Source organism: Colletotrichum acutatum (assembly GCF_030867785.1).
Source record: "Colletotrichum acutatum strain CBS 112980 chromosome Unknown BDZ83scaffold_47, whole genome shotgun sequence".
Classification (NCBI taxonomy): domain Eukaryota; kingdom Fungi; phylum Ascomycota; class Sordariomycetes; order Glomerellales; family Glomerellaceae; genus Colletotrichum; species Colletotrichum acutatum.
The window spans coordinates 172462-193007 of NW_026849041.1; the positions used below are offsets into that span (position 1 = coordinate 172462).

At 51.6% G+C, this 20546-nt stretch overlaps 9 protein-coding genes across 9 annotated transcripts; 5 read left to right on the plus strand and 4 right to left on the minus strand.

The window, feature by feature from the left end:
- Positions 1-2: 2 nt before the first annotated feature.
- BDZ83DRAFT_699489 (hydantoinase/oxoprolinase) lies at positions 3-3441 on the minus strand. Its single transcript, XM_060511412.1, has 3 exons — positions 3173-3441; positions 1130-3046; positions 3-1071 (listed from the first exon to the last, which is right to left on the minus strand). Exons 1-3 carry the CDS (start codon positions 3225-3227, stop codon positions 50-52), a joined length of 2994 nt encoding a protein of 997 aa, XP_060364918.1. The 5' UTR covers positions 3228-3441; the 3' UTR covers positions 3-49.
- A 623-nt stretch (positions 3442-4064) lies between these two features.
- Positions 4065-5866, plus strand: BDZ83DRAFT_719616 (NCS1 nucleoside transporter; the record flags this gene model as incomplete). The annotated part of the gene is given in 4 exon segments (XM_060512196.1): positions 4065-4224; positions 4279-4549; positions 4612-4651; positions 4664-5866. The coding sequence occupies 4 exon segments, from the start codon at positions 4065-4067 to the stop codon at positions 5864-5866; spliced, it is 1674 nt and encodes a 557-aa protein (XP_060364919.1).
- Positions 5867-5944: 78 nt separating this feature from the next.
- On the minus strand, positions 5945-7824 carry BDZ83DRAFT_699493 (uncharacterized protein). Its single transcript, XM_060511413.1, has 6 exons — positions 7432-7824; positions 7269-7377; positions 7053-7193; positions 6650-6995; positions 6402-6594; positions 5945-6339 (listed from the first exon to the last, which is right to left on the minus strand). Exons 1-6 carry the CDS (start codon positions 7659-7661, stop codon positions 6144-6146), a joined length of 1215 nt encoding a protein of 404 aa, XP_060364920.1. The 5' UTR covers positions 7662-7824; the 3' UTR covers positions 5945-6143.
- A 1912-nt stretch (positions 7825-9736) lies between these two features.
- On the plus strand, positions 9737-11195 carry BDZ83DRAFT_577678 (uncharacterized protein; the record flags this gene model as incomplete). Its single annotated transcript, XM_060505044.1, has 5 exons — positions 9737-9907; positions 9991-10255; positions 10358-10438; positions 10501-10618; positions 10832-11195. The coding sequence occupies 5 exons, from the start codon at positions 9737-9739 to the stop codon at positions 11193-11195; spliced, it is 999 nt and encodes a 332-aa protein (XP_060364921.1).
- Positions 11196-12971: 1776 nt separating this feature from the next.
- On the plus strand, positions 12972-14453 carry BDZ83DRAFT_577793 (major facilitator superfamily domain-containing protein; the record flags this gene model as incomplete). Its single annotated transcript, XM_060505052.1, has 4 exons — positions 12972-13266; positions 13322-13476; positions 13541-13840; positions 13905-14453. 4 exons carry the CDS (start codon positions 12972-12974, stop codon positions 14451-14453), a joined length of 1299 nt encoding a protein of 432 aa, XP_060364922.1.
- A 372-nt stretch (positions 14454-14825) lies between these two features.
- On the minus strand, positions 14826-15663 carry BDZ83DRAFT_651836 (GDSL-like Lipase/Acylhydrolase; the record flags this gene model as incomplete). The annotated part of the gene is made up of 2 exons (XM_060510483.1): positions 14826-15185; positions 15241-15663. 2 exons carry the CDS (start codon positions 15661-15663, stop codon positions 14826-14828), a joined length of 783 nt encoding a protein of 260 aa, XP_060364923.1.
- Positions 15664-16795: 1132 nt separating this feature from the next.
- Positions 16796-17540, plus strand: BDZ83DRAFT_321873 (uncharacterized protein). Its single transcript, XM_060502375.1, has one exon. It carries the CDS (start codon positions 16944-16946, stop codon positions 17496-17498), a length of 555 nt encoding a protein of 184 aa, XP_060364924.1. The 5' UTR covers positions 16796-16943; the 3' UTR covers positions 17499-17540.
- BDZ83DRAFT_778218 (uncharacterized protein) lies at positions 17412-18651 on the minus strand (the record flags this gene model as incomplete). The annotated part of the gene is made up of 4 exons (XM_060515500.1): positions 17412-17869; positions 17925-18015; positions 18075-18355; positions 18426-18651. The coding sequence occupies 4 exons, from the start codon at positions 18649-18651 to the stop codon at positions 17583-17585; spliced, it is 885 nt and encodes a 294-aa protein (XP_060364925.1). The 3' UTR covers positions 17412-17582.
- Positions 18652-19331: 680 nt separating this feature from the next.
- BDZ83DRAFT_321903 (uncharacterized protein) lies at positions 19332-20356 on the plus strand. The gene has a single exon (XM_060502376.1). It carries the CDS (start codon positions 19586-19588, stop codon positions 20135-20137), a length of 552 nt encoding a protein of 183 aa, XP_060364926.1. The 5' UTR covers positions 19332-19585; the 3' UTR covers positions 20138-20356.
- Positions 20357-20546: the final 190 nt, after the last annotated feature.

Genomic DNA, 20546 nt, shown 5'->3' on the forward strand with positions numbered 1-20546 from the left:
CTGCTAAAGACGGTCCCGAAATTTCCAATGCCTATCATCTGTTCTGAACCTAATCGGAGTACTCTTCCAGGACACTTCGAGGCTCTACATATTTCCCTAGCGGTTTGTAGTCGATGTCGTACCCAAACGCTTTCGGTCCACCAATGTCTAGACCAGCTTGAGTCTCGGTCCATCGCGGCGAGCAAGTAATACCAATCACGGTGACTCTGTACCCGTACTTGAACTCAGGCACTCCGAGAGCCCGGCCCGACTCGTTGTCCAAGATTAAGATCAGATCTGGCACAGCAGCCACTATGCTAGTTTTGTCGCCCTCATCAGTGTGCTCTGCCAGGATATTCTCGTTCTTGAAAGGGATCTTCATCGTGCCCCCTTGCGCGACGGCAGCAACCCTCTCCTTGTTGTTCGCAGCTTCGTCGTCATCGCCGCTCTCAAAGGCGGCGATATGCACCTCACCGTAAGAATGGCCCTTGAAAAGGCGCCTCTCAACCTTCATAATCTTGCCCCTGAACAAGACCTTGGCAGCCTCAAGACCACCGGCTTCCTTGATGATGGACTCGGCGATCGTGCTCATGGTGTTGGTCGCTTGGCAGAGCGCAATACAGCGCCCGATCCGCCATGCGAGAGAGACGGTATTCAGAACACCGAATTTCTTAACCTTATCGCTTGTCGTCGGCTTGGCTGCCATGCCTACACGCGAGCCCATCTCAGAGCAGGAGGCGCGAAGAGCACGGTCAACAATTTCGTCGTTGGGCGCTCTGGTCATGACGATTGTTTTGCCGTCACCTGAGTCGATGGCACACGGTACCAACTCCAACGGGGCATGTACGGCCAATGTGGTTTGCCAGTACGTCGGGTACGCTCTGCCCATCCAGTCGCCGTCAATGATTGGGCTATCATAGAATCGGGACGAGCCAACGAGGAAAGGTTCGAGGCCGTTGGCACCACCAATTTCGAGACCCATCACAGCGTCGAACTTGTCATGGCGAAGGTACTCCATCAAGCCTTTAAACGCATCTACCGTCTCGATTGACTGCAGTCGTTCGATGGAGACAGCAGGCGAGCCCATGTGGCCTAGTCGCAGTCAGTCAATCAATGGGACGCCATGCGTTGACGAGATCAGTCTACTTACCCCCCCAGTAGATGACATCTGAATCCTTCAGCGAGGATGGCTCAATGACACGCATCTTGTATCCGGCTCTGAGCATGTTCCGAAGCTGGATCTTTGACGCGGCCGGGCTCCCACCACCTGCACATCCCAGCACGTAGCAGCCATCGGCAAGATACTCCAAGTCAGTTTCAGTGATATGCCATTCCGAAACACCGCTCGCATTCCGAGTCACGGTCGGCTTGTACTTGGCTGGGTCGATCTTTTCTTCTTCCACGGTAGCCCGGGTCAAGTCTTTGGTCGCTTCAACCTGCTCCTCGCCGTCCTCTTCTCCTGCGTCCTCGACTACCACTTCCAACTTGGCATGGAGGTCAATGTCGCCAACTGCTTTGACAAGTGTTCGGATCTGGTTGGCGACGTATTGTAGCGGCATCGTCTCGATTTCGGCAATCTTGATGCTTTCCGGGATCGCACCAGCAGCAATAGCGCGCTCGACGGCCATCCTCTTCGCATTCTCGATGGCTTGCCCTTCTGTCTGGTGAGTTGTTCCCTGCACGATGTCAACAGCGCCACATACTCGTGCAATGGCAGCCCCGACAGCGTTGGCAACATCGTGGAAGGGCGGTCGGACGAGCTTGGAGGCACCTTTCAGGCTTTCCGGTGATAAAATGGCACCTCCGCCGACGAGGAGTACCGGGACGGGGTCGGGCGAAGTCTTGATAACATCAACAGCACCCTCCAGCAGTGCTTTGATGCGGAGAATTGCCTCTTCTACGAAGGTAGAATCTAGGCTGTTGGCGTGCTCAGTTGTGCCCACGACTGCTTTGCCAGCTGCGACTGCGATGTCCGTCGTCGTGCAAACATCTCCGCCAAAGACAAGTGCGCGTGTGGTCAGCTCGAGTCCGACAGACTCTGGGCCAACTTTGACTTTGCCATCTACGTTTCTGACGATGGAACCTCCTCCGAGACCGATGGAGTGAAGATGAGGCATCGAGTAGTTGACTCTTACTCCGGCCACGGTAACGTATGCTGATGCTTGTCGCGGCATACCTGACGGAAGCAGAACGCCAACGTCAGATGTAGTCCCGCCAATGTCGACCACGATAGCAGAGCTGTCACCGCCAGTGTCTAGACCCGCGAGGTATGCCGCGCCGCGCATCGAGTTCGTTGGACCGCTCGAGAACGTCCGAATTGGGATCTTGGCCGCAGACGCCGCGTCGAGGATGGTGCCATCGTTTTGCGTCAAGAAAAGAGGGCAAGATAGGTTGAGTCTCTTCATTGCAAGACGAAACCTACTCACAGTCTTCCTTGCATAGCGCAGGATAGCGCCGTTCAGGATGGCAGCATTCTCTCGCTCAATGAAGCCAATGCTCGCACTAGCTTCCTTGCTGCAAACAACGTCTACGCCAGGGACTTCACGGAGAATGATGTCGCGAACCTTTTCCTCCTGCCCAAAGACTTCGTCTATAGGTGAGTAAACACCAGATACCACAACGGCGCCGACACCACTCTCGCGGATCTTGACGCACTCGGCAACGACCTGAGATTCCACCACCGGCGCCTCTTGTGAGCCATCAATGTGTAATCCGCCGTCGACGATGCCCACGTAAGACTGGATCACGGCTGCTAGGTCCGGAGGGAACTCGGCGAAAGCGGGCACCTCACGCAAGAAGGATTTGCTAAGTCGGAGGACACCCACGCGCTGCAGGCGACGGACATCACGCTCGATGACTGCATTAATAAAGTGTGTTGTTCCGATGGTCACACTTGCGATACGTTCCGGCGAGTCTGTCAAGCTGGCGGCGGCGAGGACAGTGCTAACGGCGGTCTCGATGCCTGCGCTTGCATCGGGGGTCGTGGGAGTTTTGAAATGCGCTAGAACCCCGCGTTCTGCAGTATTTTGGAGGCTTAAATCGATTGCGACGGCATCCGTGTTTGTTCCTTCGAAATCACGCTGTCAGCCAGGTCTTTTTATAAGAAGATGCGTCTCTTCAACATATAGACTGTTCTCTCCGGGGTTGGACACTTGTTGTGCTTTTAGCTGGCAGTTGGAGCTTCTAGACTCACCTCCAACATCAACACCAATTCGAACAGTACGTTGTGATGGTGGCATTTCTCCCATGTTCGTACTTAAGTCAGACAGCAGCTCGGATTGTTGCAATATTGCCAGCTTGTTGCTTTTGCCCAGGTCTACAGTTCAGCAACTCGGTTCAGTACGATTGTACCAGTCTCATATACCTAACCAGCGCTCATTTCTTTTGCTCCAAGCTATTCGCGTTAACAGACCCCGATGGCAACGTCGCAAATTCTTGGCCAAAGCTCGTGTTGTCGGAGATTATCCCACAGGTATGTGGTCTAAGCGGATGAAGCGCTTAAATGGGCTCCCAAGGCCACGGCCACGGTCAGATACTCTCTGCCACTAGTCTTTATGACGGCGCAAAGGATAGATAGTGAATGATAATCGGGCAGGTACAACCGCTTGGCTACTCCGTGGAACCATGCAGTTGAAGGCCCGGACACCAGATGCCGAACGATGATGTTGCGGGGTAAACTTGGATCCCCTGCGTTGTTGATCTCCAGACTTTGCCCAATGCCGTTCTTATCACCGTCTTCGCTCCACACTCGCGTGAAACTATGATAAGAGCTTCGCACCTAAGCGGTGTTTGGAGGCATTCTCCAACGATAAGAAATACCCTAAGTTGATAACTACACATACAAAATGCTGGTGTTTGGGTTATCGGCCGAGGTATTGGATGACGCGAAGGTCTGCCAAGCGGGCGCCGATGCAACGTATCAGAAGCATTACCGATACGGAGGAATTGCATGCAAGATGCGCGTGAGCGTGGACTCTCGCCGGGTGCGAATCCATTAAACAAAGCGAATGTCCCTCATTCAAGCGCGACTGGAAGCTTTCGGGTTTGAGACTTTGTGCAAGTCCGATAGATTCAAAGTTGTAAACATGGGCCTCAGTGGCTTTTTGAGATGGGCTCGGCTGCCCGACACTGATGTAGCCGAATCAAACGTATGGATTAATGAAGACATCAGACCCCTTCCTCCAAGCCGTCGAAGATGGACAACTTCAACTTTTATATCATTCTGGTTGACTAATCAGGTTGCAAGTCAGTGAATCATTATTGACGACAAAGCTGTTTGATGAACTAACAGTGTAATAGTCTCCAATTGGCAACTCGGAGCATCCCTTGTCGCTGCTGGACTCTCTGTGTGGCAGAGCGTGATTGCCATCGTCATTGGCAAGGTTATCATCGCCCTCGTTGCCATCTTCAATGGACATGTCGGCGCACATTGGCATATAGGATTTCCAGTCGTTTCCCGATACATCTGGGGCGTGTACGGACAGTACATCATCCTGATCCAGAGAATCATTCTCAGTCTGGTGTGGTTTGCTGTACAGTCGTGGACCGGAGGTTTGACAGTTGTCAACTGGTGAGTACCTCTCAACCAAAGCACCCATCGCCTCTACGTGACCTAGCGCTCACCAGCATCAGTCTTTCGGCAATCTTCCCATCATTCGAATCTCTAGGCAACGTATTCCCCGAGTCCTCGCACCTCACCACCAAAGACTTCATCGGTTGGATCATCTTCAACGTGCTCCTCATTCCCATCCTTTACATCCGGCCGGAGAGGATCCAGAAACTTCTTCTGGCTTTCAACATCATCTCCTCAATAACCCTCATATCCATCATGATTTGGGCTCTGGCAACAGCCGGCGAAGCGGGGTCTTTAGTTCGCCAAGGGTCAAAGCAAATGTCGTCAAGCGAACTTGGCTGGCAAATCGTCCATGGCATCACCACAGTTATCGGAAGTATTGCTGTCGGCTTGACCAACCAGCCGGACTACTGTCGCTTTGCTCGGAAGCCCGGAGACCAGGTCTTCGGACAATGGTTCAGCATCATCTTCTTTGGAGCCATCTTCCCTACCTTTGGCTGCTTGGCAGCTTCGGCAACTGGCGTTATCTACGGCGAGCCGATTTGGAACCCGCCCTTGATCGTTCAAGCATGGCTAGATTCGAACTACAACGCCAAAAGCCGCGCGGGTGCCTTTTTTGCTGGCCTTGGTCTCCTCTGTATCCAACTGAGTATCAACTCTGTTGATAATGCTTTCTCCGCTGGCATGGATTTGTCTGGTCTGTTCTGTCGGTACATCAACATCAGACGCGGCGCTTACATCGGTCTCGTGCTGAGTATTGCACTCTGCCCATGGGAACTCCTGTCATCGGCAGCAGTCTTTATCAGCGTTCTCTCCGCTTACAGCGTCTTTCTTGGTCCCATTATCGGCATTCAGATCTGCGACTACTTCATCATCCGTAGACGCAGGATTAAGTTGTCAGACCTTTACCACCCGCGTCCAGATGGTTCTTTCTACTACTATAAGGGTTTCAACCCTAGAACCTTCATCGCTTGGGTGTGCGGCTTTGCGACACAGCTCCCAGGTTTCGCTGCTAGCGTTACACCTAATAGCGTCAAAGTTGCTGAGGGTTGGATCAATCTTTACTACCTGGCGTTCCCACTAGGCTTCGCTATATCGTTCTTGTTACATCTGGGCATCAACACCATCTGGCCCCCTCCTGAAGCCGGTGTTATCGATGAGGTGGACTACTATGCGACTTTCACTGATGATGAAGCAAGGAAGCTGGGAGTTTTGCCGCTTGATACCGAGATCATCGAGGGCTCGCACAAGGGTGTTGAGGGGCACGACTCTGAGAAGGGGCCGCGAACATGGCTGAAGTCTATGCTTGGTTAGTCAGAATGTGCCGTTGTGATTGGATGCCGTACAATCATTAGACAGCTTGCGCAAAGGGAAGTGGAAATGCGTCGTATGGCGTAATATTGTCGTCTTCTTGCAGCGTTCATCAAGATCGCCACCCTTCATTGCATGATATCGCATCTTCGTAGCTTCATATCTACATCATTAGACACTATGTAATACCTCTCAGTTGATCATTCCATGTTCATCGAATAAGCTGCCGATATTCATCCAGACCCTGAGCTGTATCGGCATTGCCATATTTGTCGGATGCTCAAAGGTAGAAGTAACAGAATGGTCCCGACAAGGTGTCCATCACATCTGCAATCTTGATTGAGGGACCCGTGTATCCCATATCGATGACGTCCGTAAGTTGAGTTTTCACGGACGGCGGGTTGTTGGCCCAGGTAATGTGGCCGTAGTCACCTCCGTTCAACTCCTGTTGGCGTGCAGCAGGATCGAGCGCTTGCCTGAGAGATACATGTTAGAAGTGTCCATCGGATACGCTGATTCACCCGAATAAAAGACTTACCAGAAAGTCCACATGCGGTCCATCATACCGTGATGAACCCAGAATGCAGGGTCGCCGGGGGACGTGAAAAGGTCCGCACCTGGATCACCGGAGATGGCGTAGTGCATTCCTCCATGAGGTCCAATCTCAGGGGTGTAAGGGACTCCCTCACTCAAAAGCCTATACTCCGAGATGTTAGGCTTGAGCAACAAGTCTGAGGATCCGTCAGCATCGGCCGTCACTTGTCGGGCGCTGGCAGAGATACTCACTCAACACCGTTGTGTAGTTGGCATATCTTTGGTTCATAGCCGGACCCACGTCGCGCTTCAAGGCGCGAGGGTTGTAGCCTAGACCACCGTCCGGACCGGGCGCCGTACCCTCAAGACCACCGACCGGGCCAAGATTGACAGACATGTTTGCGAAAGGTCCAGTAGTCACGAATCCTCCACCGACACCAGCAGGCAGCTGGATGCTTGAGCCGCCAATTCCTTCGGGCGGCTCAATGACCGGCCCATCATGGGGGGTGTACTCGCCGTTTCCGCCGAGACTGTAAGGGTCTCCGTTGAAGATAGGGGACAATTCAGGTGCAGAAGCGTATTTGGGCCAGTCCCAATACTGGTATCTCACTATTAACAAAAGGAAGATAGCCAGAAAGATTGAGATTGAACTCACGGGTTGATAGCCGGTGTAGCCACATTCCTCGCGCAAGGCCTTCTCGTAGAGATGCACGAACCAGCGATGCCACGGCATAAAGTTACCCGTGTAGTGGATCGTCATGGTCTGCTGAATATGGGTCACGACAAAGTCATCAAACTATGCAACGAGTCAGTCGAGCTCGGGTTACCGCGCAAAAAAGTTCGGACAAAGCCGTGGGATAATATTACATACCCGAGATCGAGCACCAGAAGAGACATTAGCCGGTGTCCGAGGCGGCAGGCTTTGAAGACACTTGACGGCGTTCACATAAGAGAGCCTCTCGGTCAATGAAAGCGAACCACTGTTTGTTTGTCAGTCATCAACTATGATTTTGAGCCCAAGTTCCAACACTTACTACTCCCGGCGGAAAACCATGTTGCTTGTCGTGCAGTTGGCTGATTCGCCGCGCTTTTTCAACCTGGCCTCCCGCTCCTCTAGTGACTTGACCACATTGGCTTGGATGCTGGCAGTGAGATCGGCAAACTGAGCCCCGTCTGTGGTCGAGTCGCCGCGTGGCTTGACCGAGGGTGCGGCGAGCGCGACCGATGCCAGGGCGGCTGACGAGAGGACGGACGAAACCTTCATGTTGCACGGCTCTGTCAAATTGAAATGAGATGCAGATCACAAGAAAGTGTTTGTCGCTCTGGTCACGACAAAGGTTGGGAGAGACACCGGCACTGACCAGCAGTTACCGAGACTAATAAAGGCGAGCGTAGTAGCGTACGCAGCAGGGGTTCTGCGGACCATCATGCCGGTAAGTTGGAGAATTCCCACAGTCATTTCGATAGGAAGCTTCAGTGGCTCGATCAAAAATATGCTAAATCATTTTGAGTCGGCAACCGATGCAGGCCTGCGGCGCTGTATGCAAGATGCCTGCGATGTTGCGGTGGAGTGGCAAGGCAAGAAGGCTGGCTGTATCCGAACCAACCAACTCAATTTTCAATTATCTCGAAGACCTCACCAAGCTCACCGCATAGGTGCTTACCTCACTTTCCGCCCGTGCCGCCCTGCCGCACCCGCACACTTTTCTCTCAATGGACTCTGTGCAACTTGTTAACCGTGACTATGTATTAGTCGATCATCATCGTACTTACCTCTGTATGGGATAGTAGCATTCTACTGTGTACAGAAGAGCAGCCACCGCTTCGTCCCGGTGCAGATACCGTTCGATCTACCGGGGGAAGAGCGGGGCGCCGGGGTCGGCAGATGGTCGGCGCATACTCAAAGATTTTTGGATGGCCGGCACACCACCTTGAAAGATATAGAAGTACTTATGTTCAAATTGTTCGAGTCGTATTTGCATGACAGAGTCTTCCCTAGCCATTGAATCACTCGTCGTAATCGCCATGAGTTGCTTCTTAATCGGCCTGTCTTCCGGAGCTCCATGTTGCCCCGGACCTGAAGTTCCTCGGTCGTGGAGCCTGCTTAGGTGATTTCCTGATCACGGCTTCTACCTTTCGCTTTGAAAATGACTGTTAAGGAGTAGACGTCAAGGAATTACGCTCAGCCATCTCAATGCCAGATTCCTTTATGTTCTCCTGCCGCAAGGCTTCGAACCTGAGAGGAAATCATGTATTGTGTGAGTTCAGTGTGGAGCATCTGATGACAAAAAAACAAGCTGCGTCAATATGAACACGATGGGACGCATTGATCGTTCCAGTATCCCATCGGTTCAATCCTTGGATTGTACCTAGTTGCATTCGTCACTGCAGCGACCAATTCCCCGATGAAGGATGAGCTAATTAGTGAGTATTCGTGGCTTGAAAAGTGCATTGTGTAAACACACTGCAGGCATCACAGAACAGGCAATGCCAGTCCAGTCAAAGTTTTCAGCCATAAATAATACACAGTTGACAAGGCCCAGTTGACACACGTTACTGTCGCAAAAAGGCAGCTCATATGCGACGCGGATGTTCCCGTCGAGCATAACCTCTCGAGCAGGGCAAATGTGGGATTCAATGAATGTTGGCACCTACCAATCGCTGGTGCTGCGTTATGCTGAGCATGCCTTACCCCTGACCCAAGCCAACGGTTCTTGAGCCGGCAGTACTAACTGCCGCACTCGGATCTTGGCACGTAACTGTACAGATGCAGCCTGATCACCGAATGATGCACCACCACACCGGATCCCATTGTGAACATCACAGAGATGGTCTCGATGATGCAAGTCGAAGTCCTGTTCTGACATATTCTTGTGGCGACAGATCCATTCGCTGGCATGTAGGTACATATTAGAAAGGTACTCTCATAGACCCACTGGAGGATGTCACCCTTGCCAACATGTTCCTGGTGTGGTACGGATGCGGATTTGTTTAAAGATGAACCATGTTGGAAACTTTGACCACCTTTGACAAGATGTACTCCGCAGCTCTGGTTGATCTTCGGAGACCCCTGGAATTTGGTAAATTCTTTACAGGAAGCTGATTCAATCACCGAGAGTGGGCAAATATCGTTATACTCCCAAGCCTTCAACCTAGAAGAGAGAACTCAAATGGTGAAGGGAAAACATAAGTCATGTGCCACAAAGTGACAGCGTGGCCCAGCTCATGCGGGCCATCTTGAGCTGGGGAAGGAAACCAAGACTTTTCTTAACCACCAAGAAGTCTTGTTTGCACTTCCGAATCATTGCTTTCAAGGTTGTCCCTGCAGTCTAGTCCGTCATGGACGACTCGGTCCCCTTTCCACCCGACGTCAATAGAGGCAGCGAGATCCTCGTGGTGTGCGGAACTCTGGTTGGCCTTTCTGTGGCCGTTGTTATCTTGAGAATATGGGTGAGGGCGAAGATGGTTCGGCTTGTCGGCCTTGACGACTACTTCATGATCGCAGCTACGGTAAGATCTCTTGTTCGGCCTGTCGGCGAAGGTGCGGGCCAGGTTGTAAGAAGGTCGAAGCTAAGATAAACGTGTTTGTCAAGGTCACTATCTTCGCAGAAATGATGGTCATCATTCCCGAGGTCCAGTATGGCGCAGGTCGACACATTCAATACATCGAACCGAAGAGCAACATCGTCACAGGCCTGCATCTCAATTTCGTCACGCAGCCTTTGTGCCTCATTGCGCTGTGTTTGGCCAAAGTTAGTGTAGGCATGTTTCTTCTGCGAATAACGCCATCTGGAAAGTTTCGACACGTCATATGGGGCATTATCATTTTTACGGTATTTTCGGCAGTTGGTAACTTCTGTGGGTTGATCTACGTCCAAAGCTCCAGTCTGACTGGAGGGTTGATTCCAACCTCGCGCTGATATCACTTAGTAACCGTCTTCTTCCAATGTCAGCCGTTAGCATTCACTTGGGATTTCTCTATTGAAGGAGGAAAGTGCATTCCTCAAGCAGATCTTAAGTTCGCCGCCTTCTTCAACTCGAGTAAGTTACACAATCTCCTTCTTCACGGAGGCTACGCCTTTCTCTAGACTAACAGTTGTAAGGCGTATCTGTCTTGACCGATCTTCTTTTCGCTCTCTTGCCGGTACCAATCATGTGGAAGGTGCAACTAAATTGGAAAGTCAAGTCCGCCGTCATCGGAGTGCTTTCTCTCGGGATCTTGTTAGTATTCTGCGCGGGTGTCAAGAATAACCTCGCTGACAGCCATTACCAGTGCGACTATAGCAGCAGTTATCAAGATATCGTTCCTGTCGGGTTATGGGAAACATGGAGACTTCCTATTCAACAGCACTGATATAACAATCTGGTAAGTTCCCGGTAATCTCAATGGCTATCAACGTCGACCCTCCATCGTCTAACATCTGCGGTTCCAAGGACAACCGTCGAAATATGCACAGCAATCATTGCAGCCTCGATACCTTGCCTCAAGCCGCTATTCAAGGCCATACTCTCTGGGTCATCAGTCGAACAATACAACTCGTCAAAGTACAATAACGATGGGTACATGCGGAACAAGAATGCAAGCAAGTCAAGGAGGGCGCGCACTCCGGAAGGAAACTTTGAGATGTTTAGCCAGTCTCGACATACAGCGGCGATCCGCTCAGGCTTTGGATCCAAGATGGGCTCGCAGGAAAGCATTATTCCTGACCATGGTAGTGGTGGCGAAGGCATCACAAAGACGATGCAGGTGTCTGTCTTTGTAGACGAACGGCAGAAGAGCCCCAAAGATCTTGTATAGCGGGGGCGTATGCAACGGAATGAGGAAATTCCTCTTCATTGACATGAGTTGATCTCAGCCAATATGGTTCCATCAAAGAAAAATACTAAGTGACCAAGTTCGACAAGGGTGCCATTAGCCCGACGCCATATCGTGATCCCATAATGAGGCAGGTGAAGGAAGATTAGGTGGGTTGTTCGAACCACCCCGTGTGCCTATGTATACAGAATCATCCCTAGAATACAACCTATTGCCCCTTCATGCCACCTCTCACTGTAGGCTTGAAGGAACGAATGGTAATTAGAGTCATTCTCTGAAGCCTAGGTACCTATTCCACCGAGTCCTGACGTCATTGAAATAAGCAACTCAACCATTCTCTGTAGTATTCTGCGCGCTGCAATTCATGCTGACTAGAGCAAAGAGGTCGCTGACTGTGCACCTGGCCATGTGCTAAGGGACTTATTCAGATTCCCAAACGCGCTGAGGACGATTTCCATCAAAGAGTTGTACACGCATGGACTCGCAATGATTAGCGTTCAGCTGATAGCCGATAACGTGAAGTTTTGTCCGAGCGTAGAACAATGCGCTGCGGTACAGGTTTCAATTGCTTGAAAACGCATGCAAAGTCTGTGCCAAGAGTTGAGACCACGACTCCGTGATGGAAAGACATTAAAAGCAGCCTGTTTCTGCACGCTGACTTCCCTTGTCTTTTGGTCCTGGTTACGCGACCACTTACTCAGTAACTCAGCGGTTCTCCTTAGCCTCGTTGCCAAGATGAAGTTCTTACTATCTCTCATCGTTTTTGCTGCCGCCGTGACGGCCGCAAGCCCTGCTTTGCTCACGAAGCGCGCCGTGTATCCCCAAGAAGGCCAGGTGTGCTGCAGACACGACCGAGCTGAAAACTGTGTAGGTTACAAATTCTTTCACAGCGGGCCTTTTTGACGCAAATTGGCTAATTTGTTAATCGGTAGATCTGTGTCGCTCGCGACAAAGGGGTTTGTCTACTCTCGAGAACCCAGCACTCGAGCACAGAGCTAATTGCCACGTACTTAGGAATGCAACAGAGGAATTTGCATCATGTAGTTACTTCCATTGATACCATACAACAGAAATCGTTCAAGACCATGTGTTTGTGGAAGAATGAGCATCGCTCAACTCCCCCTTGTTCTTCCAGTGATGTGAGCTCCCGGATCTTGGCGGAAGTCCGGGGAATCGTGGTGCTTGGGCGCTCAGACACGGTGTTTTGGTTGCAAAGCTGCGATGTGCTCGGCTGTTTGGACGTTTTACATTATGCGATGGAGCATTCTGGAATAATCCGAGTGTTCTAGACCCTAATAGTGAGGATTCAAGCATCTCTCAACTTCTTCTCCTGGTGCCAAGTTGCTAACGTCCCATTCTCCAGTCCGCACGACGCGACGGACGTAAGTAGGTCTCCACTCTAGGGCGCGTTCATCGGCCGGCAGGAATGCCTTTGGCCGATGTGCCGTAGCGCCGGTAGCCGGCAGCCGGTGACGAAGGCCGCTCCGGTATTGAGTCTGACTCATGGCAGCAATTTTCCAGTGTTAGCAGGCTCTTTTACTTGATCGCTCAGCAGTCACTCAATAGGCTTCAGTGACTCAGCTAGCCTGGAATGAGTCCCTCTGTATCACCCGACATCGGCTTGCTCTCTAATTGTGCTAAATAGCATTCTTTCGCGATAAATCATCAACTGGATGAAAGCTGTAGGATTGGGTTTACAGGTCTTATTTCAACAATTCCATACGGCCACAACATATCGCTGTAGAAAGCCCATGGGAAATGGCATCAGTCAGTCCAGACGCACCCCTCGGGGGCCAAGGTCGCGTTCAAGTATCTATTTACTCTCGCTTCAGACCCTTGCAGAAGCGCACCATCACCGCCATCGCTGCATTTTGCGGCTTCCTCGCGCAGGCTTCAACGACATGCGTTCTGGCGGCTGTCCCAGAGATCGTCGAAACGTACCATACAACAGCGAATGTGGTCAGCATCAGTAATGCGGTCTACCTTGCGTTCATGGGCCTTTCCTCATTGATCTGGGGACCTTGGGCCGACATTTTCGGCCGTCGCTCTGTATGTTCCGAGTTCATGATCAGGTACCTTACATTGGAACACTCCTAATCAAGTCATAGGCCTATCTTTACAGACACTATTTCTAGTCTTCACAATTGGTACGGCTTTGGCGCCTCAACTAGAACTTTTCTTCCCATTCAGGGCCTTCACGGCGTTTCAGGGAACTTCCTTCCTCATCCTTGGGTCCAGCTGTATTTCTGACATTTATCACCCCGTAAGATCATTCATACCAAACGCTCCTCAAGATGTGTGACTGGACTTGCTCACCAGGACTGCAGACTGAGCGAGCCACTTCTCTGGGCTGGTTCTTGAGTGGCACCACCGTCGGTCCGGCTTTTGGACCGCTTCTGGGTGGTATAGTCACTTTCACCTCATGGCGCGTCATCTTCTGGATCCAAGCTTCACTTGCTGCCACTGCACTTGTTCTCGTCTTCTTCTGCCTCCCCGAAACACTCCATCAGTCTCGCGAGAGCGAACTGACGGGGCTCGGGCCACTTGAGAAATGCAGAAAGCTTTGGCAATGGGGAAACCCAGTCAGAGTGGTCAAGATCTACGGCAATAGAAATATGCTTCTTATTGTAAGGTCGCCCTATTGTAGCCAAGTGCATGGATACTGCTGCAAAGCCGCTGACCTATCTTCAGTGCCTCGCTTCCTCATCCTTGGTTTGGAATATGTACTCTCTACTCACCCCGATCCGATACGTGCTTAACCCCAGGTTTCACCTTACTACGCCACTGCAATCGGGGTTGCTGTATATTGCACCTGGAGCGGGATACGTTATCGGCTGCCAGGTTGGCGGTCGATGGGCTGATTACACCGTCAGCTCGTGGATCCGGAAGCGTGGCATCCGCTTGCCGGAGGACAGACTTCGAAGCAGTCTTGTCTTCCTCGGGCTGATGTTGCCAGGATCCATGGTTTTGTACGGCTGGACGCTTGACAAGAAGTTTGGCGGCATCCCCCTTCCTATTATCTGCATGTTTTTGCAAGGTATCGCACAGTTGGCTGCCTTTCCAAGCCTGAATGCTTACATTCTGGATGTCATGCAACATCAAAATGGGGAAGCTTCGGGTAAGTTACATGCGTGTTCTTGGACCCTGCGTATGATATTGATACTAACAATTCTGCAGCCAGTCACTACCTCATGCGATATATGTGCGCTGGCCTTGCAACTGCGGTGTGTCTTCCTTTGATAGAAGCTATTGGCGTCGGCTGGGTTTCAACGATTTCAGCTGGCATACAATTCATCTGTGCTGGACTAGTCTACTTAACCGTTCGGCTCGGCGAAGGCTGGCGGCAAACACATCAACTACCTGTTCCGCTTTAATTAGCCCCAAGATGGGTTATGCATCTAGAGGGCTATCTTCCATTCGTCCGCTTTACTGGCTTCGCGTTCTTCGAGAAACACCTCGCCAGGCACGAGATTGATATGGACATTGACTTGTATGTATCAGCCAGGCTTGGCAGTTTTATCCACGTATATACACTTGCTCTGCCACCTGCAGACTTTTCTTCACCAATAATCAACGCCCTGATTAGTACTAAAAGGTAGATGCTCGCGAGATTCAGTCAGTCTCATCACCCGTCGCAAACTCTCCAGCCTTGATCTTGTCGCTAAGAGCCTTGTTCTCCCTGATGTAAGTGGCAAGATCGGTCCGCTTCTCGAGAAGAAGATCGGCAACAAGACGACCGAATACCGTTTCACCGGCAGTGTTAAGATGCGTAGAGTCGCCCGAAGCAAGGTCGTACTTGTGTCCATTCTCGTTTCCGATGGCGTTGATGTAGTTGGTGCTGGCGGTGTTGAGGTCGAGGTACGTCGCGCCCACGGCCTCCGCGGCGGCGATGGCTCTAAGGCGCTCGGTTTCCAAGTTCTGGATGACCTTGCCGCCGCTGAACGTGCGGCGTGTAAGTGACGTGATCAAAATCTGCGTTGAATGTTAGCATGCTTGTTGGATGCATTCCTATCACTAATTCACTCACAGGAGTTCCGCCTGCAGCCGTGACCTCATTGGCTAGCTTCTCCAAGTTCGCTTGGAACTGGGCGGCAGAGATGTTTGCCGCTGCCTTTTGGTCATTGTGACCAAACTGAATCGTGACAATCGGGCTGAACGCATCTTTGTTCGCCTCCACCTCGCCAATAACGGTATCCCAGATGCCCTGAGCCCGGAACGACACAGTTGTCGCTCCGCTCTTGCCGTAGTTCTTTCCATCGGCCGGGGACTCAACAAATGAGAGGAAGCCGTTTCCCCAGCCTCCGCCGATGGCAACGGTCGAATCGCCCGTCAGGAGAAAGTAGGGCGGCTTGGCATCACGGGTCTGAGGTGCGCTAACTGCACCGAAGGGAATAGCTGAGACCGTCGTAAACACCGTGACGATGACGGACAGAGCTTGGCTGACTCTCATTTTGCAGCTTTTGTGAGTTTTGACAGGAACGACTGGGAATTCGCTAGAAAACGCTAAGCAACATCAAAAGACGCGAAAATGACCCCAATGACTTGAACCGTCTAGGCAACTAGGCTAACGAGCTTGATATAACGCCATGGAAAATGAGTCTTTAATCTATTTCTCCCCCTCTAACAAACTGTCAAAGTCGCATCGTCGCATCTCGGCGGAGACTGAGCCGAAAGAAGCGATGACACCAAGCAGGGCGCCAATGCCGCGATGTCCCCACGCCAATCCCACCAATAACTCTCGGTTCTATAAATTGACGTCTCGTGCACCTCCTGGAATGGCCAAGGTTTAACTCAGGGCGCGGCACAATTGCTGCGGAGATGAGATCTTGCTTCCGCTGATCGTATGGCGAATCTGGACGACCTCGGGCAACGGGAAGCTTGGCATGCAACAGTGCGGGGGAGTCCACGCCTGTCACTCGGGCTGCTCCGTGGCATCATTCGGCCGACATGCGCGCACCACGTGCGATGTGTCACTTACTATGTAACTGCGTGCAATACCCTCTCCTTCCTCGCGGCTAATGCCAAGGTTCCCGCGCAATGTGTTGTTTGAGCTCATTCCTCTCCGAGTTGTCTAAAGGTTGCTGATCTCGTTCGCGACTATGGACGACAGCTCCGGGCTACTATGCACCAGAAACTCACACAGTTCTGGCGAATACAGTTACAGTGTCAAGAAGTGATTTAACAATGCACTGGAAAGATGATAGGCTCAAGTCCATTGCAGAGTTGGAATTTGGCTTTGTCGTTGAACACAAGCAGCTTCGCACAACATTTCAACCTTCGTATGGCTCACATATCCCCATCGAGAGCCTCCCATCGCTATGTCGAACCACATTTGGTCTTCCAGGTCTTGGCTCATGAGGTAAGGCGCGTTGCTATCAATCCTCCGACACGAATTAGTCTTTCGGGATTGGACGTTCGCAAGCTCATCACATGATGTCTAGCCTCATAGGGATTGTTGAGATGTCTCACATGCACGATGCCCGGTAAGGCAAGCAATGACGTGATGCACGATTTCCTCACAAGTAAAACTTGGAATGTTGAGTTGCAACAGGCTCTGTGCAAGAACGCCTCTTGACAATCGCAAAATTCAGATGACAGGCACACTCAGTCGCAGCACCAGAGAACGAGCAGACAATTATCAACCTACACTTCCAAGCCCATCTGACTTGCTTTGAGTGAGGTTCCTTCCGAAGCTGCCCTTAAATCTACGAAATCTTCAAGACTGCAGTGATGGCTTCCTTTCACTCATTCTCAGAGCTCCCATTCGAATTACGCATTCACATATGGCACCTTGCAAAAGAGCCGCGGACTCTGGTCGTCCGTACCTGTGATGAACCTGCGAAACATCGCCGTCGCCCCCTCGAGTCCACCTTGATCTATTGCCGTTCGCCAAATACTGTGCCCGCAATTTTGCAGACTTGTCGAGAAGCGCGCAACATCGGTCTGTATGCCAAAGCCTTCTCTGGTGGCCTGAAGCCGCGATATGTCTGGGTTGATTTCGATCTTGATGTGATCCAGGCCTCATTCTGGGATCTGAAACTGATGGGAAGCGACAAGAGCCTCTTTCGGCATGTGGTTGTGGAAGTGAACGATCTGGAGTCCTTCAGGCGTCACTACAGCGATGCCCTCGCTGGCGTCGCGAATCTCGACACATTCCGAATACTTTCGAAAAGGGGACTAGAAGACTGGAGCATTGCGATGGATGATGTCCCAAGGGAAGACGCAACCTCGTCTATACAACGGGTTTTGACAATCCCTACAACTTTGTTGGAGGGCCACATCTAGGAAGAAGGTCTCAACTACAATCATGCCCAACGCAAGCTTCCAAAATCATATCGATTGATGGTACTGTCCCGTTATTGAAGCCGCTCATGAGTGTTGATGCTCTTCCTTCTCTCCTTCTGGCGGAAATGGCGGCTCCGCTCCCTCGACATTGGGATCCCAAGATGGATTGGGACCGGCATCGCGCCACCGCACCGACCTTGGGCCATGCTTATTCCAGTCCAGAATGGCATCGAAGTCTCTGCAAGTGTGCATGGACGACCAGTTGGGTAAAGCGTCTCGTCGCTTTGGGTTACCGAGGGGATCTACGAACAAGGCCGGCGTGACATCTCCCTGGCATTGCAAGTTCATCCTCAGCATGTCGATGCAATGGTCTGTACTGTCAGATCCGAACCTCGTGCGTTGGCTCCAGAGAGGTATGACACTCACCAAAGTGGCTGTAGATGTTTTCATCAGGGACACCCTCGTCCAAGAACTTGTAGTGCTCATAATTATAGAAAAGCCCCATCCTCAAAGAGTTCTAGAGTGCTCAACGTCAACACAGAAGAATGGTTCATTGAAGATACGTGACGGGCCTACCAAGCAGTGAAGGAGATGGAAGACTTCGAGCATTGCCAAGTAACCGCCTCCATGTTCATCGGGCACTTTGTGGAATGGCATTTCCGGCGAGTCGGTCATGTTGAGCAATTTTAGTTCCTCGGCAGTGACGCGGATGCCACCAGCCCCAAGTTCAATCTCGTGCCATGCGATATCGACATCGTTCGAGTGCGTCCCGGGCGGACCACGCCATTTGTTAGTCTGCCTGAACTCAGCGTTGTAATGCTCCGGTACTTTGTATTTGACCGCCTCAAATGCCGGCGCTTCATTGATGCGCAATCAGTCAGAGCTCGAGGGAAGGGGAGGGAAGTAGACTCATCGGTGGGTACTCACAAATCGTCGACAGGCTTTCAGTGCACTTCTGTAGGAAAACGGTCCGAGACTTAATTTGAGAGAGGTTGTAAACTAGAACAGCAAGTGTGACCAGGTTGGTCAAGCCAAGCCAAACTGTTGATCGAAGCCAGCAATGTGTGAACCAAGGCGCTGAGGTTGACGTTCCTCCGGCCTTGCCCTCTGATTGTGGTAGACTTTCATATGACGATTTCAGTTTCCACCACATCTTTGCAAATGATACCAAAGTTTGGGAAACAGGTGATGTTCTATGGATGTTGTTGGCGAGAACGAGAGGGGTTTAGACATAACGTAAAACAACAATCACCAGCGCAACTTATCACCGCATTTGGAACCCTGCCCACCTCCCGCGCAGTCATCGGCAATCCAAGTGGCAATAGACTTGCAGTATTACGCATTGTATGGGACGATGATACTCTCGCCAGCCTGCTTCTGCATAGTGCGATCCTTCAAGTTTTGAGCTTCTTATTCAGGCCTAGTCTCCGCATAGGAGCCGCTTCAAAAATCCCAGGTCATCATATTGTGGACCACGTCGACATAAGCTTTGCGGCCAAGCCTGTCCACTTAGAGCGGCGGGATGGTTTGCATATCTAGAAATCGGGCACACCCCATCGTGGAAGTCCGAGTGTGCGTGACAATCAGAAGCGCATCCCCGCCACCGTGGGATCGGATCCCCGGCCCAAGGCCTGCCCGCTTACTTGGATTTCTCGCTCTTTGAATGGTTAGATTTGCGAAGAGAAGGTTCGGGAGCTCCCAGGCAACCGTCAAACCCAAAGGCAGTTCGTCTTAGTTGCAGGTGTCTAGTCGTAGGAGGATGGCCTCGATAGGTTATAACTTACCCATCACCCTCCGTCTCTATTTACCTTCCCTTCTAGGACTTACGAACCCGCATGTTTGGCTAGAACATAGACGAGAAGTGCTGGAATGGTACCTTCGAATCGAGAGCTGCAGGATCGGATAAGGCGCAATGGGTTCGAGCCTTTCGTCATCCCAGAAGGGGGTTACATTTCTCCCACCGTATCGTAGGACCAGATTTCTGGGTAGTATATAACGCACTTGAACTTCATCGAGGACTTTCTTGAACGTTTTTGCCAGTCGTCCATCCTCCAAACTATCGCAATCGTTACGAGTCCTCTTCCATCATGCAGCTGTCTATCGTCACCGTCCTCGCCCTCCAGGCTATCGGCGCCGTTGCCGCTCCTGTCGCCGCCCCGGCCGCCGACTACGCCGACCTCGCCAAGGACTCGATCTACATCAAGTCCGTCAACACGTACAAGCGCGGAGAGGAGGATAAGCGCGAAGCTAGCTACGCCGACGCCGCAAAGGCCAACATCATTATCAAGTCTGCCGGTACCTACAAGCGAGACGAGGAGAAGCGTGCCCCCGAGGCCGACTACGCCGATCTTGCCAAGGACTCCATCTACATCAAGTCCGTCAGCACTTACAAGCGTGGCGAAGAGGAGAAGCGTGAGCCTAGCTACGCTGATGCCGCAAAGGCCAACATTATCATCAAGTCTGCTGGAACTTATAAGAGAGATGAGGAAAAGCGTGAGCCCAGCTACGCCGACGCGGCGAAGGCCAACATCATCATTAAGTCGGCCGGAACCTACAAGAGGGACGAGGAGAAGCGTGAGGCGGGATACGAGCAGCTTGCCAAGGACTCCATTAAGATCAAGGCCGTCAACACCTACTAGAGTGGCGAGGAAATGCTTGACGAGGCCAAGCGAGGTCGGCCGGGGACACTGCGGTTTTTGGGTTCCCTGATGTCTGCTAGTAACGCCTCGACATGAGGGTTGCCAACTACGCTATGCGGTATCGCGGGGAGGAGAAAGGCAGAACTTCAAGGGAAATGTTTCCTTCATAGCTAGAAAGCCGGCTACGTGAGATGGAAGACTGGACCAGGTCTAGGGCTTGCAAGTTGCGAATCACTTGACTTTACCACGCTCGTTAATGCATAACAACGATATCAATCACCCATGCTATAAACTTACATATACACATGCGCACTTCGTCATCCTCGTCGCTCCCATACAAGCACAGGACTCAGGAGTGATACGTCGTTGAAATTAAGTTACCAAAGTCCCTCATGTAGGATCTCCTTTC